Below are 15,008 nucleotides of genomic sequence, written 5' to 3' on the forward strand. Positions count from 1 at the left end.
AAATGCAGGAAACGATTGCAGTTTCACCATTTCATTCACAGACTTCTGCTAAGCTACAAATATCAATAACCTAATGAGAAATAAAGTCAAATAAATTTTTCATGACAAGACTTCCCATGATAATCCAACCCTATGTTGGTTGCTACTTTCCATATTGATATGTAGAGTACCCCCAAAATATACAGAATACTTATCCCTGCTCTTTCAGGCAACTTGATAAGGGACATGTACAAACAATAAAGACATCACAAAGTTACACATAGTTCAGAAGTTACAGGAGGAGTGAGGGGTCGTCTCGCAATCTTAATATCTATAAGGAAATATGGAGGAAAGGACGTACCAGCACCTATAGTCTTGGCAGAATACTGAACAAGATGAACCACCTACTCAGTAGAATGGGTGACAAGTTAGTTACTGGCCTTTTTAGTGTGAATTGTGCAACATGCAGTGTTACCTTGGTTTATGGGGTAAGGGAAGCAAGACCTTGCTTTAACACTGGATGTGGATGAAAGGACAGATACTCTGCCAAGGCATACTGGCCAAAGGACACTTTTTATACTCTGAATCCATAGAAGTGTATGTATGCCAAATTAACTTCTCCTTGCAGGTTGGATGTCTGTCCCTTGCAGCACAGCCATGTTCCTGTGATACTCTGCATCTTCCCCCGGATGAGACAGCAGTGCACGGAGATTTGGAAACACAACCCACACATTTCAGTCCCCAGTTGTGGCCTACAGGTAAGTATGGTAGATACAAAATTCCCTCTGTTGCTGCCTGTGGTGTAAAACCAGATTGATGCGTCTGGACCAGATGTGAAAGTGGATTGGTGGAGTTGTGCTTTCTTAGGCCAAGGCTACGGAAACTTTGCAGAGCCGCTACATTAGGCTACAAGGGGGAGAATAAAAGCCAAATTAATTTAAATGATTTTGCTTCTTTTGGCCCCCTGGTCCAGCAGATGGCCACTAATACTGTAGTATGTATCTATAACACACAAGAAAGATCTGGTGTGTTATCTGTTTGGATGCTGGACACAATTATTACACTGAGCATGAAATCATTGTTATGACCGTATACACACGTGGTCAAAATTGTTGGTACCCCTCGTTTAATGACAGAAAAACCCACAATGGTCACAGAAATAACTTGAATCTGACAAAAGTCTTTTCCAGACGGCATGTTTCAGCTCTTTCCAAAGATGCTCAATAGGATTTAGGTCAGGGCATATAGAAGGCCACTTCAGAATAATCCAATGTTTTCCTCTTTTCCATTCCTGGGTGTTTTTAGCTGTGTGTTTTGGGTCATTATCCTGCAAGGCCCATGACCTGTGACTGAGACCAAGCTTTCTGACACTGGGCAGAACATTTCTCTCTAGATTCCCTTGATAGTCTTGAGATTTCATTGTACCCTGCACAGATTCTAGACACCCTGTGCCAGATGCAGCAAAGCAGCCCCTGAACATATCAGAGCCTCCTCCATGTTTCACAGTAGGGACAGTGTTCTTTTCTTGATAGGCTTCATTTTTCCGGCTGTGAACATACAGCCTTGCCCAAAAGTTCAGTTTTTGTCCATCTGTGCATAGGACATTCTCCCAGAAGCTTGGTGGCTTGTCAACATGTAGTTTGGAAAATTCTAGTCTGTCTTTTTTATGATTTTTTTCAACAATGGTGTCCTTGGTAGTCACCCATGAACTCCACTTTGGCTCATACAAGGACGGATGGTGCTTTCTGACACTGATGTTCCTTGAGCTTGAAGTTCACCTTTAATCTGTTTAGACGTTTTTTCTGGGCTCTTTTGTTACCATTCATATTATCCGTCTCTTTGATTTGTCATCAATTTTCCTCCTGCGGCCATGTCCAGGGAGGTTGGCTACAGTCCCATGGATCTTAACCCCTTCACCCCCGGAGCTTTTTCCGTTTTTCCGTTTTCGTTTTTTGCTACCCTCCTTCCCAGAGCCATAACTTTTTTATTTTTCCGTCAATTTGGCCATGTGAGGGCTTATTTTTTGCGGGACGAGTTGTACTTTTGAACGACATCATTGGTTTTAGCATGTCGTGTACTAGAAAACGGGAAAAAAATTCCAAGTGCAGTGAAATTGCAAAAAAAGTGCAATCCCACACTTGTTTTTTGCTTGCCTATTTTGCTAGGTTCACTAAATGCTAAAACTGACCTGCCATTATGATTCTCCAGGTCACTACGAGTTCATAGACACCTAACATGACTAGGTTATTTTTCACCTAAGTGGTGAAAAAAAATTCCAAACTTTGCAAAAAACAAAACAAAACAAAATTGCGCCATTTTCCGATACTCGTAGCGTCTCCATTTTTCGTGATCTGGGGTCAGGTGAGGGCTTATTTTTTGCGTGCCGAGCTGGCGTTTTTAATGATAGCATTTTGGTGTAGATACGTTCTTTTGATCGCCCGTTATTGCATTTTAATGCAATGTCGTGGCGACCAAAAAAACGTAAATCTGGCGTTTCGAATTTTTTTCTCATTACGCCATTTAGCGATCAGGTTAATGCTTTTTTTTTATTGATAGATCGGGCGATTCTGAACGCGGCGATACCAAATATGTGTAGGTTGGGGGTTTTTTTTATTGATTTATTTTGATTGGGGCAAAAGGGGGGTGATTTAAACTTTTATATTTTTTTTATTTTTTTCACATTTTTAAAAACTTTTTTTTTTTACTTTTGCCATGCTTCTATAGCCTCCATGGGAGGCTAGAAGCAGGCACAGCCCGATCGGCTCTGCTATGCAGCAGTGATCATAAGATCGCTGCTACACAGCAGATTTGCAGGTGTGCTGTGAGCGCCGACCACAGGGGGGCGCTCACAGCCACCGGCAATCAGTAACCATAGAGGTCTCAAGGACCTCTATGGTTACAATGGAGGAGCATCGCCGACCCCCGATCATGTGACGGGGGTCGGCGATGCGCTCATATCCGGCCGCACGGCCGGATGCGGTAGTTAAATGCCGCTGTCTGCGTTTGACAGCGGCATTTAACTAGTTAATAGCGGCGGGTGATCGCGATTTCACCCGCCGCTATTGCGCGCACATGTCAGCTGTAAAAAACAGCTGACATGTCGCGACTTTGATGTGCGCTCACCGCCGGAGCGCACATCAAAGCGGGGGTCCCGACATGTGACGTACTATACCGTCACATGTCGGGAAGGGGTTAAAATTTCTGAATAATATGTGAAACTGTAGTCCCAGGAACCTCACGCTGCTTGGAGATGGTCTTATAACTTTTACCTTTAACATGTTTGTCTATAATTTTCTTTCTAATCTCCTGAGACAACTCTTTCCTTCGCTTCCTCTGGTCCATGATAAGTGTGATACACACCATGTCACCAAACAGCACAGTATCTGTAGCCCTATATACAGGCCCACTCACTGATTCCAAGACTATAGACACCTGTGATGCTAGTTAGTGGACACACCGCGATTTAACATGTCCCTTTTGTCACATTATTTTCAGGGGTACCATCATTTCTGTCCAGGCCTATTTCATGAGTTTGATTCTTTTTTTTAATTCGTGGAAGCATGGTTGAAAAGCAATGTCTGACTTTCATTTTTTCATTTTCATACATCTTTTATTTATTATTACTTTTGTCAGATTAAAGTTATTTCTGTGACCATTGTGGGTTTTTCTGTCATTAAACGAGGGGTACCAACAATTTTGACCACGTGTGTATGTGTGTGTGTGTCTGTCGGGTGCAGTGCTACTGGCTCGTCTTCATGCCGCACACCCCAGCACTTCTGACCCACTCGCGTACATACAAAATAATAGTAAATGTCTGCTTGTCTGTAGATGCTGTAATCCGGCAGTCATCCCAGTCACCGGGGGGATTCAGATGGATCAGCGAGATAACCGGCAGAGGGCATACTGTCCATGAAGCTATTCTCACTGCGCTCTCCACTTTAAAAGGTAAGAATGTAGAGCTGTAAAGATGGTGATCAATTATACACTTACACTAAGCAATTCTCTTATACATACTTTTTACTTGCGTTGCTCCTTTACAATGGAAACTAGATTATATGGACACAAGTATTGGGAAGCCTCCACGTTACGTCTATAGGAGCTTTTATGACACCATATTCTCAATCCATAGACATTAATGTGGGGTTACCCTTCCACTCTGCACCTAAAACTGAAGCCTTTCTACAAGATTTTGGAGATGTCTGGAGAATTTTGATCATTCATCCAGAAGAGCATTTGTGAGGTCAGACACTGATGTTGGAGGAGGGGACCGGGCTCACAATCTCCATTCTAGTTTATTCTAATGGTGTTGGATGGGGTTGGGATCAGGGCATTGTGCAGCCGGACAAGTTCTTCCTCACCAGACCCCCCCAACCATTTCTTTATGGACCTTGATTTGTGCACTGGGCTCAGTCACGGGGGACAGAAAAGAGCCTTCTCCAAACTGTTCCCACAATGCTGGCATCTACAATTGTCCAAAATATCTTGTGCTCAAGCATTAAGATTTCCCTTCACTGGAATGAAGGGGCCGAGGCCGACCCCTGAAATACAACAGGCAGGTAACGCTCTCCTGGCATTCACCAAACCCAGACTCATCCACCAGATAGAGAAGTGTGATCCATTACTGTACAAATACAGAACTTTTCCACTGCTCCAGAATCCAGCGGTGGCGGCTTTACACCACACCAACTGACGCTTGGCATTGTGCTTGATCATGTAAGGTTGCTTGTCTATAGAAACCTATGACATGAAGCTCCTGGTGGGGGCACAGTGTTTATGCTGATGTTAATACCAGAGGACGCTTGGATTCATCATTTGTGGAGTTGTAGGTGACTTTTCTGCCCTCTGCTCCACAGCTCTCGGTGACTTCTTTCTGTAAATGTATTGGTCTCCACTTCATGGCTGAGTTGCTGCGGCTTCTTCAATTCTAAATATTAATCACAGGTGATGGAGGAATATTTACGAGGGAAGAAATTTCATGTCCTTACGTGTTAAACTGGTGGCTCCTATTACAGGGCCACACAGGTATCAGTGAGTTTTTTCCACCTGCCATTCTATCACATGGTAGTAAAGGTAGATAGATTGGCAAGAGGCCGGATGTTATGAACTGGGGGTGAGTGACCTGATGTTGGGGGGGGGGACATAGATGTTATGCACTCGGGGCTTGGGGCCGGATGTTATACACTGGGGGCTTGGGGCCGGATGTTATACACTGGGGGCGAGGAGGACAGATGTTATATACCGCGGGGCGAGGGGACAGATGTTGTACACTGAGGTTGTTGGGCCGGATGGTATACACTGGGAGACAAATGTTATATACCAGGGGCGAGGGAAAGGATGCTGTACACTGGGGGTGTTGGGCCAGATGTTATATACCGAGGGTGAGGAGCCGGATGTTATACATTGGGGGTGAGAGACCAGACTTTATACACCAGAGGGGTGAGGGGCCAGATGTTATACATCAGGAGTGAGAGGTTGGATGTTGTACACTGGGGGTGAAAGTCAGTATGTTGAACACTGGGGACATGGATCCAGATGTTATATTCCAGGGGGCCAGAGGCTGGAATCGCTGAATGTTATATAGTGGGGGCAGTGTGGTCAGATGTTATACACTGGGGGAAGTGGGACTGGATGTTATACATCAGGGGCAATGGGGCTCAATGAGAAATCTGAATTCAGTGATAAGACGTGTGATCCAATAGTTTACTCCATATAGTGTATACAGTCATGGTTGAAAGTGTTCACACTCTTGAAATTGTTCCAAAGAATGAAGTGTTCCTCCCAGAAAATTATTGCAATTACATATGTTTTGTTATGCACATGCTTATTTCCTTTGTGTGTATTGGAACAACACAAAAACAGAGAAAAAGGCAAATTGGACATAATTTCACACAAAACCCCAAAAATGTGCTGGGCAAAATTGTTGGCACCTTTCTAAAATTGTGGGTAAACAACCAGCTTTGTTTCAAGCATGTGATGCTCCTTGAAATTCACCTGTCACAAGTAACAGGTGTGGGCAATATAAAAAGCACACCTGAAACCAGATAAAAGGGGAGAAGTTGACTTAATCTTTGCATTGTGTGTCTGTGTGTGTCTCACCATGCATGGAGAAGAGAACTGTCTGAGGACTTGAGAACCAAAATTGTTGAAGAATATCAACAATCTAAAGGTTACAAGTTCATCTCCAGAGATGTTGATATTCCTTTGTCCACGCTGCGCAACATAATCAAGAAGTTTACAACCCATGGCACTATAGCTAATCTCCCTGGATGTGGACGGCAGAGAAAAATTGATGAAAGGTTGCAACGCAGGATAGTCCTGATGGTAGATAAGCAGCCACTATCAAACTCCAACTGCAGGCTTTGGGTGTATCAATGTCAGTGCGAACTGTCCTTGTACATTTGAATGAAATGAAACGCTATTGCAGGAGACCCAGGAGGAACTCACTGCTGACACGGAGATCTAAAAAAGCTAGACTGCGGATTACCAAAATGTACTTGAGCAAGCAAAAATAATTCTGGGAAAGTGTCTTGTGGACAGATTAGACCAAGATAGTTCTTTTTGGTAAAGCACATTCTACTTTTTATCGAAAGGGGAATGAGGCCTGCAAAGAAAAGAACACCATACCTACAGTCAAATATGGTGGCGGTTCAAAGATGTCTTGGGGTTGCTTTGCTGCCTCTGGCACTTGGTGCCTTGACTGTGTGCGAGGCATCATGAAATCTGAAGATTATCAAAGTATTTTGGGTCACAATGTAGTGTCCAGAGTCAGAAAGCTGGATTTCCATCTTAGGTCATGGGTCTTTCAGCAGAACAATGACCCCAAACATACTTTAAGAAGCACCCAGAAATGGATGAAAACAAAGTGCTGGAGAGTTATGTAGTGGCTAACAATAAGTCTGGATCTAAATCCCATTGAACACCTGTGGAGAGATCTTAAAATTACTGTTGGGAGAAGGCACCTTTGAATATGAGAGACCTGGAGCAGTTTGCATAAGAAGATTGGCCAAATGCCAGTTGAGAGGTGTAAGAAGCATGCTGTTGGTTATCGGAAGCGACTGATCACAGTTATTTAGTCTAAAGGGTGTGTGACCAAATATTAGGTTGAGAGTGCCTACAATTTTGTACTGCCCATTTTGGGGGTTTTATGTGAAATTATGTCCAAATTGACTTTTTTCGTGTTTTTTGTGTTGTTACAAAATACACAAAGGAAATAAACGTGTGTAACAAAACATGTGTAATTGCAATAATTTTCTGGAACAATTTCAAGTGTGCCAACACTTTCGACCATGACTGTATGACAAGATGCAGCTTCCCCCTAGAAAAACTGCTGATTGTTAGGGAAGGGGTTTCTTTTTAATAAGGGGTTATGGTGGGGAGACACCCGGTAATCTGTCACCACTTGGTGCGGTACCATAGTGTCTGTGGAGGCTGGATGTGATTGTTATCTGGTAATCCGGGTGTGTGCCGCTGTGAGAACACTAAACACAATGACAACATGCTGCACTTTCGGGGGATTAATGTTTTGTCTGTGGCACTATACAGCGCCTGCATAGGTGTAACGGTGACTCATGACAGACGTGTGTTCTCACTGTGGCGGCTGCAGGGTTTTCATTGTGTAATGGCCGTGAGTCACTCTGTGTCTGTGAGGTGAGGTAACTTTTCCGAGCGACGCTGTTTTTGTTCTCATTCTTTAGGTTCCTGATGTAGATCAGCTTTTATTATCTTGTTTGTGTTGTTTCGGAGCATGAAAACTCCGTGTGCACCTATAGGAACACCTGCGTAGCGTTACTTGTCCGGGACCCATTATACCCACACGTATGGGGTCCTGGCACACATGGTTCGTGGAGCTCTAGAAAAGAAGTCAAGACACTCCAGACACCCCACAAATAAGGGGACACCAAGGTGGAATATGTTTAGTGCTTCGGTCTTTATAGATACTATAGGAGTCCCTTTATTCCAGGTTTCGAGGGCAAAGAAATGCCAAAATACCTCACAATGAAGGCTGCGTATCTTCCCCCCATATACAGCCCAGGGGTATTACCATCTTGTATAATATGGGATATCCACAAAATATACCATAAATATCTGGTGTGTGGGAGTCAGAAATGGGTTCCTTTTTCAGCCTAGTGAGTTTGTCATTTAGGAGATCGGGCAGCATTAGGGATAAAGCTTATAAAAGTGCAGCGGTTCTGTTCCAGCCGCATAAGGGGTCCTCCTCTTGTGCTGCAGAGTGGTGTTTGGTGCTGCTGGGAGGGATGTGCTGCACTGCGGTGTTTGATTCTGCTGGGGAGGTATGTTGTGCTGCACTGCGGTCTTTGGTGCTGCTGGGGAGGTATGTTGTGCTGCACTGCGGTGTTTGGTGCTGCTGGGGAGGTATGTTGTGCTGCACTGCGGTGCTTGGTGCTGCTGGGGAGGTATGTTGTGCTGCACTGCGGTGCTTGGTGCTGCTGGGGAGGTATGTTGTGCTGCACTGCGGTGCTTGGTGCTGCTGGGGAGGTATGTTATGCTTCACTGTGGTGTTTGGTGCTGCTGGAAGGGACTTGTGCTTCAGTGCGGTGTTTGGTGCTGCTGGGGAGGTATGTTGTGCTGCACTGCGGTGCTTGGTGCTGCAGGGGAGGTATGTTGTGCTGCACTGCGGTGTTTGGTGCTGCAGAGGAGGTATGTTGTGCTGCACTGCAGTGTTTGGTGCTGCTGGAAGGGACGTTGTGCTGCAGTGCAGTGTTTGGTGCTGCTGGGGAGGTATGTTGTGCTGCACTGCGGTGCTTGGTGCGCAGAGGAGGTATGTTGTGCTGCAGTGCGGTGTTTGGTGCTGCAGGGGAGGTATGTCGTGCTGCACTGCAGTGTTTGGTGCTTCTGGAGAGGTATGTTTGGTGCTGCTGGAGAGGTATATTGTTCTGTTGTGTGGTATTTGGTGCTGCTGGAGAGGCATGTTGAGCTGCACTGCCTGTTTGGTGCTTCTGGGAAGGTATGTTGTGCTGCACTGCGGTGTTTGGTGCTACAGGGGAGGACTGTTGTGCTGCACTGCGGTGTTTGGTGCTACAGGGGAGGACTGTTGTGCTGCACTGCAGTGTTTGGTGCTGCAGGGGAGGACTGTTGTGCTGCACTGCAGTGTTTGGTGCTACAAGGGAGGACTGTTGTGCTGCTCTGCAGTGTTTGGTGCTACAGAGGAGGACTGTTGTGCTGCACTGCAGTGTTTGGTGCTACAAGGGAGGACTGTTGTGCTGCTCTGCAGTGTTTGGTGCTACAGAGGAGGACTGTTGTGCTGCTCTGCAGTGTTGGTGCTACAGGGGAGGACTGTTGTGCTGCTCTGCAGTGTTTGGTGCTACAGGGGAGGACTGTTGTGCTGCTCTGCAGTGTTGGTGCTACAGGGGAGGACTGTTGTGCTGCTCTGCAGTGTTTGGTGCTACAGAGGAGGACTGTTGTGCTGCTCTGCAGTGTTTGATGCTGCAGGGGAGGACTGTTGTGCTGCACTGCAGTGTTTGGTGCTGCAGGGGAGGACTGTTGTGCTGCACTGCAGTGTTTGGTGCTGCAGGGAGGACTGTTGTGCTGCACTGCGGTGTTTGGTGCTACAGGGGAGGACTGTTCTGCACTGCAGTGTTTGGTGCTGCAGGGGGGGACTGTTGTGCTGCACTGCAGTGTTTGGTGCTGCAGGGGAGGACTGTTGTGCTGCACTGCGGTGTTTGGTGCTACAGGGGAGGACTGTTGTGCTGCACTGCAGTGTTTGGTGCTTCAGGGGAGGACTGTTGTGCTGCACTGCAGTGTTTGGTGCTACAGGGGAGGACTGTTGTGCTGCACTGCGGTGTTTGGTGCTACAAGGGAGGACTGTTGTGCTGCTCTGCAGTGTTTGGTGCTACAGGAGAGGACTGTTGTGCTGCACTGCAGTGTTTGGTGCTGCAGGGGAGGACTGTTGTGCTGCACTGCAGTGTTTGGTGCTACAAGGGAGGACTGTTGTGCTGCTCTGCAGTGTTTGGTGCTACAGAGGAGGACTGTTGTGCTGCACTGCAGTGTTTGGTGCTACAAGGGAGGACTGTTGTGCTGCTCTGCAGTGTTTGGTGCTACAGAGGAGGACTGTTGTGCTGCTCTGCAGTGTTGGTGCTACAGGGGAGGACTGTTGTGCTGCTCTGCAGTGTTTGGTGCTACAGGGGAGGACTGTTGTGCTGCTCTGCAGTGTTGGTGCTACAGGGGAGGACTGTTGTGCTGCTCTGCAGTGTTTGGTGCTACAGAGGAGGACTGTTGTGCTGCTCTGCAGTGTTGGTGCTACAGAGGAGGGTTGTTGTGCTGCACTGCAGTGTTTGATGCTGCAGGGGAGGACTGTTGTGCTGCACTGCAGTGTTTGGTGCTGCAGGGGAGGACTGTTGTGCTGCACTGCAGTGTTTGGTGCTGCAGGGGAGGACTGTTGTGCTGCACTGCAGTGTTTGGTGCTACAAGGGAGGACTGTTGTGCTGCTCTGCAGTGTTTGGTGCTACAGAGGAGGACTGTTGTGCTGCACTGCAGTGTTTGGTGCTACAAGGGAGGACTGTTGTGCTGCTCTGCAGTGTTTGGTGCTACACAGGAGGACTGTTGTGCTGCACTGCAGTGTTTGGTGCTACAAGGGAGGACTGTTGTGCTGCTCTGCAGTGTTGGTGCTACAGGGGAGGACTGTTGTGCTGCTCTGCAGTGTTTGGTGCTACAGAGGAGGAGGACTGTTGTGCTGCTCTGCAGTGTTTGGTGCTACAGGGGAGGACTGTTGTGCTGCTCTGCAGTGTTTGGTGCTGCTGGCGAGGTAACAGGTAGGACTTTAGAGCCAATTCATTAAGACTGGTGCACCACACGCTCGCACTACCTCAGTGTTGCCGGAGTAGAAGGCACCGAATCGATTAATAGCCACTTATTGAATTTGGCTCCTCTTCTCACCAGAGACTGGAGTAGCATTTCTGCCATACAAAACACTGTCACTTTGATGTAACGGACTGACCGTTTGGCCACAGCTTTGCCCATTTCTTCGGAGCTGATTTAAACTGACGTGAAAATGTCAAGTCGCAAAATGTTTGTGAAATGATGGGTTCTTGTGACTGCCTGTGACTGTGCGTGAGGCCAGTGCAATTGCTGCACGGAGGCCCAGACAGGGAGATACTGATCACGGAGACGTGTTCACTAAATGTACATTTGCTCTTTGTCGCAGCACAAACACATGAGATTGGTCTCCAGATGAGCGACGCCGCGCTGGTTCACGTCTACGTCCGGAACATGGATGACTTTGCTTCTATCAATACTGAATATGCAGCGCTCTTCCCTACGGCTCCCCCTGCTCGGTAACTACCCGGACTTTACTTTTCAGCAATCAGAAGATGCCAGTTTAGCTACTGCAGCTGCTATGGCTTGTACTTCACTGGGTGCAGCTAGAAGTGAGCGACTTGTATCTTTGTGTGCAGCTTCCCAGGCGATGACATCTCCCGAGTGCCGACCTATTGCCAAAACTTCACTTAGCATGCCCAGCATAACAGCACCTCACATAATACCGCTGGAAGCTGGGATACATGCAAATCTGCTAGTCACGGCGTTCCCATTGTTTCTTCCATAAATCAATAGAACACGTGAAAATAAGAAACTTTTTGTAATATATCTCATCAGGAAAATCCACTTTCTTTTCGCCTCCTGAACTGATCTTTCATTCTCAAAATTTTCAATTCACGGGTAAAATCAATCTCCAGTAAACACAGATTTTCCCATTAATTAGATAGGATATGACGGAGAAAAATATGTAGCAAATACTTGCACTTTTTTTTGCATTTTTGATACATGCGAACTTGCTCTAATGCTGTGGTCCTCTGATCTATTGTTATGGGCAACGTCTCTTTTTTTTTTTTTCTTCTCTATTTTACTCAATCTAATAAAATTACTGATCTCGCAGACCCCCCCCGATTCATTGTTTCCACTTTTTATGTATTTATTTTTTAAAGTTGCTTTTCTTATTTGTCTTGCGGCATTTGTTGCTATGTTTTGCACCAAATTCTTTAAAATGGCGCATGTGATTGATGAATTTTGTGGAAGGAGTCAACATCGGTCTTTATTTTTTACATTACCTTTTGCGACATCTTAATGTACAATGTTGCAGAAATTCCTAGCGGATATTTGCTCCAAAAAACATTGCATGATATTGAAAACTAGCAAGTGGAAGAATCAGGCGAAAACATCTGGAAAGCCTAAAGACTGCCTACAATGGGGAACTACGAAAAAAAAAAAGAAGCGAATGTATAAGTGACTTTAAGGGTATGTGCACACGTTCAGGTTTTTTTCGCGATAAAAACGCTATAAAAACGCATTAAAAATGCAGACATATGCATCCTATCATTTAGAATGCATTCTGCAATTTTTGTGCACATGATGCGTTTTTTTCCGCAAAAAAAACGCATCGCAGTAAAAAATGCAGCATGTTCATTAATTTTGCGGTTTTTTTCGCGTTTTTCCCTCTATTCCTTGCATTGGGGGGAAAAACGCAAAAAAAACCCGCATCAAAAACGCGCAAAAACACATGAAAACGCGATGCGGATTTCTGGCAGAAATGTCCGGTTTTTTTTGTCAGGAAATTTCTGCAAGAAATCCTGATGTAACCTGAACGTGTGCACATACCCTCAAAAGATGAATACAGCAAAAACACACATACAAAACGCACAAAACTAGAAAAAAAAATTACACGAGCAACGATGAACTTTCCAATTTGGAGCTTTGGATTCTGCTTTGGAAACACTGAGCGTTTGCATTGCAAATAGTGAAGTCTTTAGCACAGATTGACGTGATATGGATTTGTAATCTGCTGCGCCGGTCTGCTTTGTATTTTATGTGCAGTTTATGGGTCACTCACCTGCAGTGCTGATACTATGGTAATACACAGCAGATTTTCTATCCGGAAAGTCTGATGCATATCTGACCCATATGCACATACGCTAGCAGACCAGTATGTGTATCTATACAGCTATCCCTGCCATGGCATTGTCACTACCCCCAATTCTGTAATGCATGCCCCCACTGCATATGACTGTCACTATGCAGGCAAGTGGCCTTTACCCAATAGGGAGTGACTAGTTATGCGATCAGCTCACCTGTCCAGGTGCACAGCAAAATACTCCAGTAAAAGCAACCGTCCAAACCATACCCGGCACAGACATTTTCTTAAAAGAATTGCTTCATCGATCCAGTAAAATGAAAGGCACAAAAATGGTATCAAACAACACAAAAATTAAAAAGGCAGAAAAAAAAATTCCCGGGCAACATGTTTCAGACCTGCATTGGCTAGACAAAGGACCATGCAGGTGTGAAACATGTTCCCTGGGAGCGCAGCAGATGGTTTTTTTTTTGCCTTTTTACTTTTTGTTCAACCATTTGTTGTGCCTTTTATACTACTGGATCAATAAAGCAATTCTTTTAAAAAGATGTGAGCGCCGGCTATGGTTTGGGCTGTTGCTAATTGTAATGAATGTAATGTGCAGATATTTATTTTCATTGTATGGCCCTTATACACAAGCCAATAATCTGCAAATGAAAAATCCCAAAAAAGAATCATTATGGTCAGCAAATGGCCCCATGTAAATAGATGATGTGCTGTGTATATGGTAACAGTCCCATTGTGTTAGACCAGTAAATGAGCGCTTAACATCTCGAGTATAGTCGATCGGCGCTAGTTACTGGTCCGAAATCAGCCCCCTCTATGCCGCAGCCTGTAATCAGCTCTGCATATCTCAGCTTCTTGGATCCCTTTGTTTTTTCTCTTATTGCAGAAGACGTCAGAAGATCGCAGATGTTTTTTTTTTTTGTTTTTTTTTACTTTTTATCCATTATTTCCATAACGTAATAGTTTTTTTGTATGTGTTTGCAGGGTTTGTGTGCAATGCTGTCTCCCCCAGGATACCCTCTTGAAGATGGATGTTCTCTTTTGGCAGCGGAGACCTGACATTGATGGGGAAGACTGCCCCCCAGAGAAGATAGCCATGCATGTACAAAGCATTTCCCACTGGGCCCCTGCTAACATTGGCCCCTACAGCCAAGCCGTGCGGGTGAGCAGCACCGTGTAGCCGAGACACGCGGGGCATTACTATAAGCTTAGTGTCGCTTAGCACCTTGATTAATCCCGTCCGTGCAGAGGTATTAATAATATTCACTTACTGACAGCATCTGACATCCAGGAGGAAGGGGAACGGGCGGTCCGGGCAGAGCGGCCGGCAGCAGAGGAGGTGGTGCAATGTAGTGTGACACGTCTCTGTCCCCCTAGGGACTTTGTGCTAATCACGTGGCGCCGTACCAAACTCTTGACTCCGAATACATCTTTTCAGATTATTTAAATCCCCCGTGATTATTATTATTATTATTGAGGTTAGCCAGTGGATGTGAGAGGGTCTCGCGTTATCCAGGTCACTGGATATCAGATCTTGTCACTCAGACGGGTCCGTGGTGAATGCCGTGCGGTAGGGCGAGTCCGAGCAATATATACATATGTAGAATTACGGTATATATGTCCGTGACCTTAGGGGAAAAGTTATCCCAAATAAAGGCATCAACGCTGAAGAACTTGCAAAACTTTTTTTTTTTTAGGAACTGTAGTAAGTTCCTGGCATGCACAGATCAGAGACTTTGGTGTCAGAGTAAATGTAAAATGTGCGTTTGGTGGCTTTTCTTGTAAGTGCAGAGTGAGATGCTAGAATGACAAATGCGCTAAGCAGGCGTGTTTATTTGCTGGCCGCTGCCGAAATGGCTCCAAATATCGCATCGTGTCCATTGTGGCAGAGTCACAGTGCCACCTAGTGGTAGAATGCGGCAGTTGCACGTCATTTTTGGTTGCTAAAAAAAAGAAAATAAAGGCTGGATAGATGGGAAGAAGAATGTGACAGCCTTGGGTAGACACTGTCCCTTCAGCATCAGTCAGTCAGACACTGTGCCCTTTAGCTGACGCTCTTGCTACTCCTTGGAATTAGGGGTATTAGAGTGAGGCGCTTAATGCGGGGTGATGGGGTTTGTCAGTATTTCCAGTGTCCTGGAAGGAGACCCCGGCGGGCAGG

The 15,008-nt window shown here is 45.6% G+C and overlaps 1 protein-coding gene across 6 annotated transcripts in view; it reads left to right on the top strand.

The window, feature by feature from the left end:
• DPH6 (diphthamine biosynthesis 6) overlaps nucleotides 1-15,008 on the top strand; it is a 93,251-nt gene that overhangs the window by 53,859 nt on the left and 24,384 nt on the right. For all 6 annotated transcript variants that reach the window (XR_013215671.1, XM_077263885.1, XM_077263875.1 and 3 more), the window contains 4 exons: nucleotides 608-737; nucleotides 3,808-3,924; nucleotides 11,141-11,270; nucleotides 13,832-14,009. Coding sequence is in view for 5 of the 6 variants with exons in the window: in XM_077263885.1 (XP_077120000.1) it covers nucleotides 608-737; nucleotides 3,808-3,924; nucleotides 11,141-11,270; nucleotides 13,832-14,009 (555 nt within the window). In the remaining variant the exon portion in view is untranslated. The remainder of the gene's footprint in view (nucleotides 1-607; nucleotides 738-3,807; nucleotides 3,925-11,140; nucleotides 11,271-13,831; nucleotides 14,010-15,008) is intronic.

This window comes from Ranitomeya variabilis, chromosome 1 (genome assembly GCF_051348905.1).
Source record: "Ranitomeya variabilis isolate aRanVar5 chromosome 1, aRanVar5.hap1, whole genome shotgun sequence".
Lineage (NCBI taxonomy): Eukaryota > Metazoa > Chordata > Amphibia > Anura > Dendrobatidae > Ranitomeya > Ranitomeya variabilis.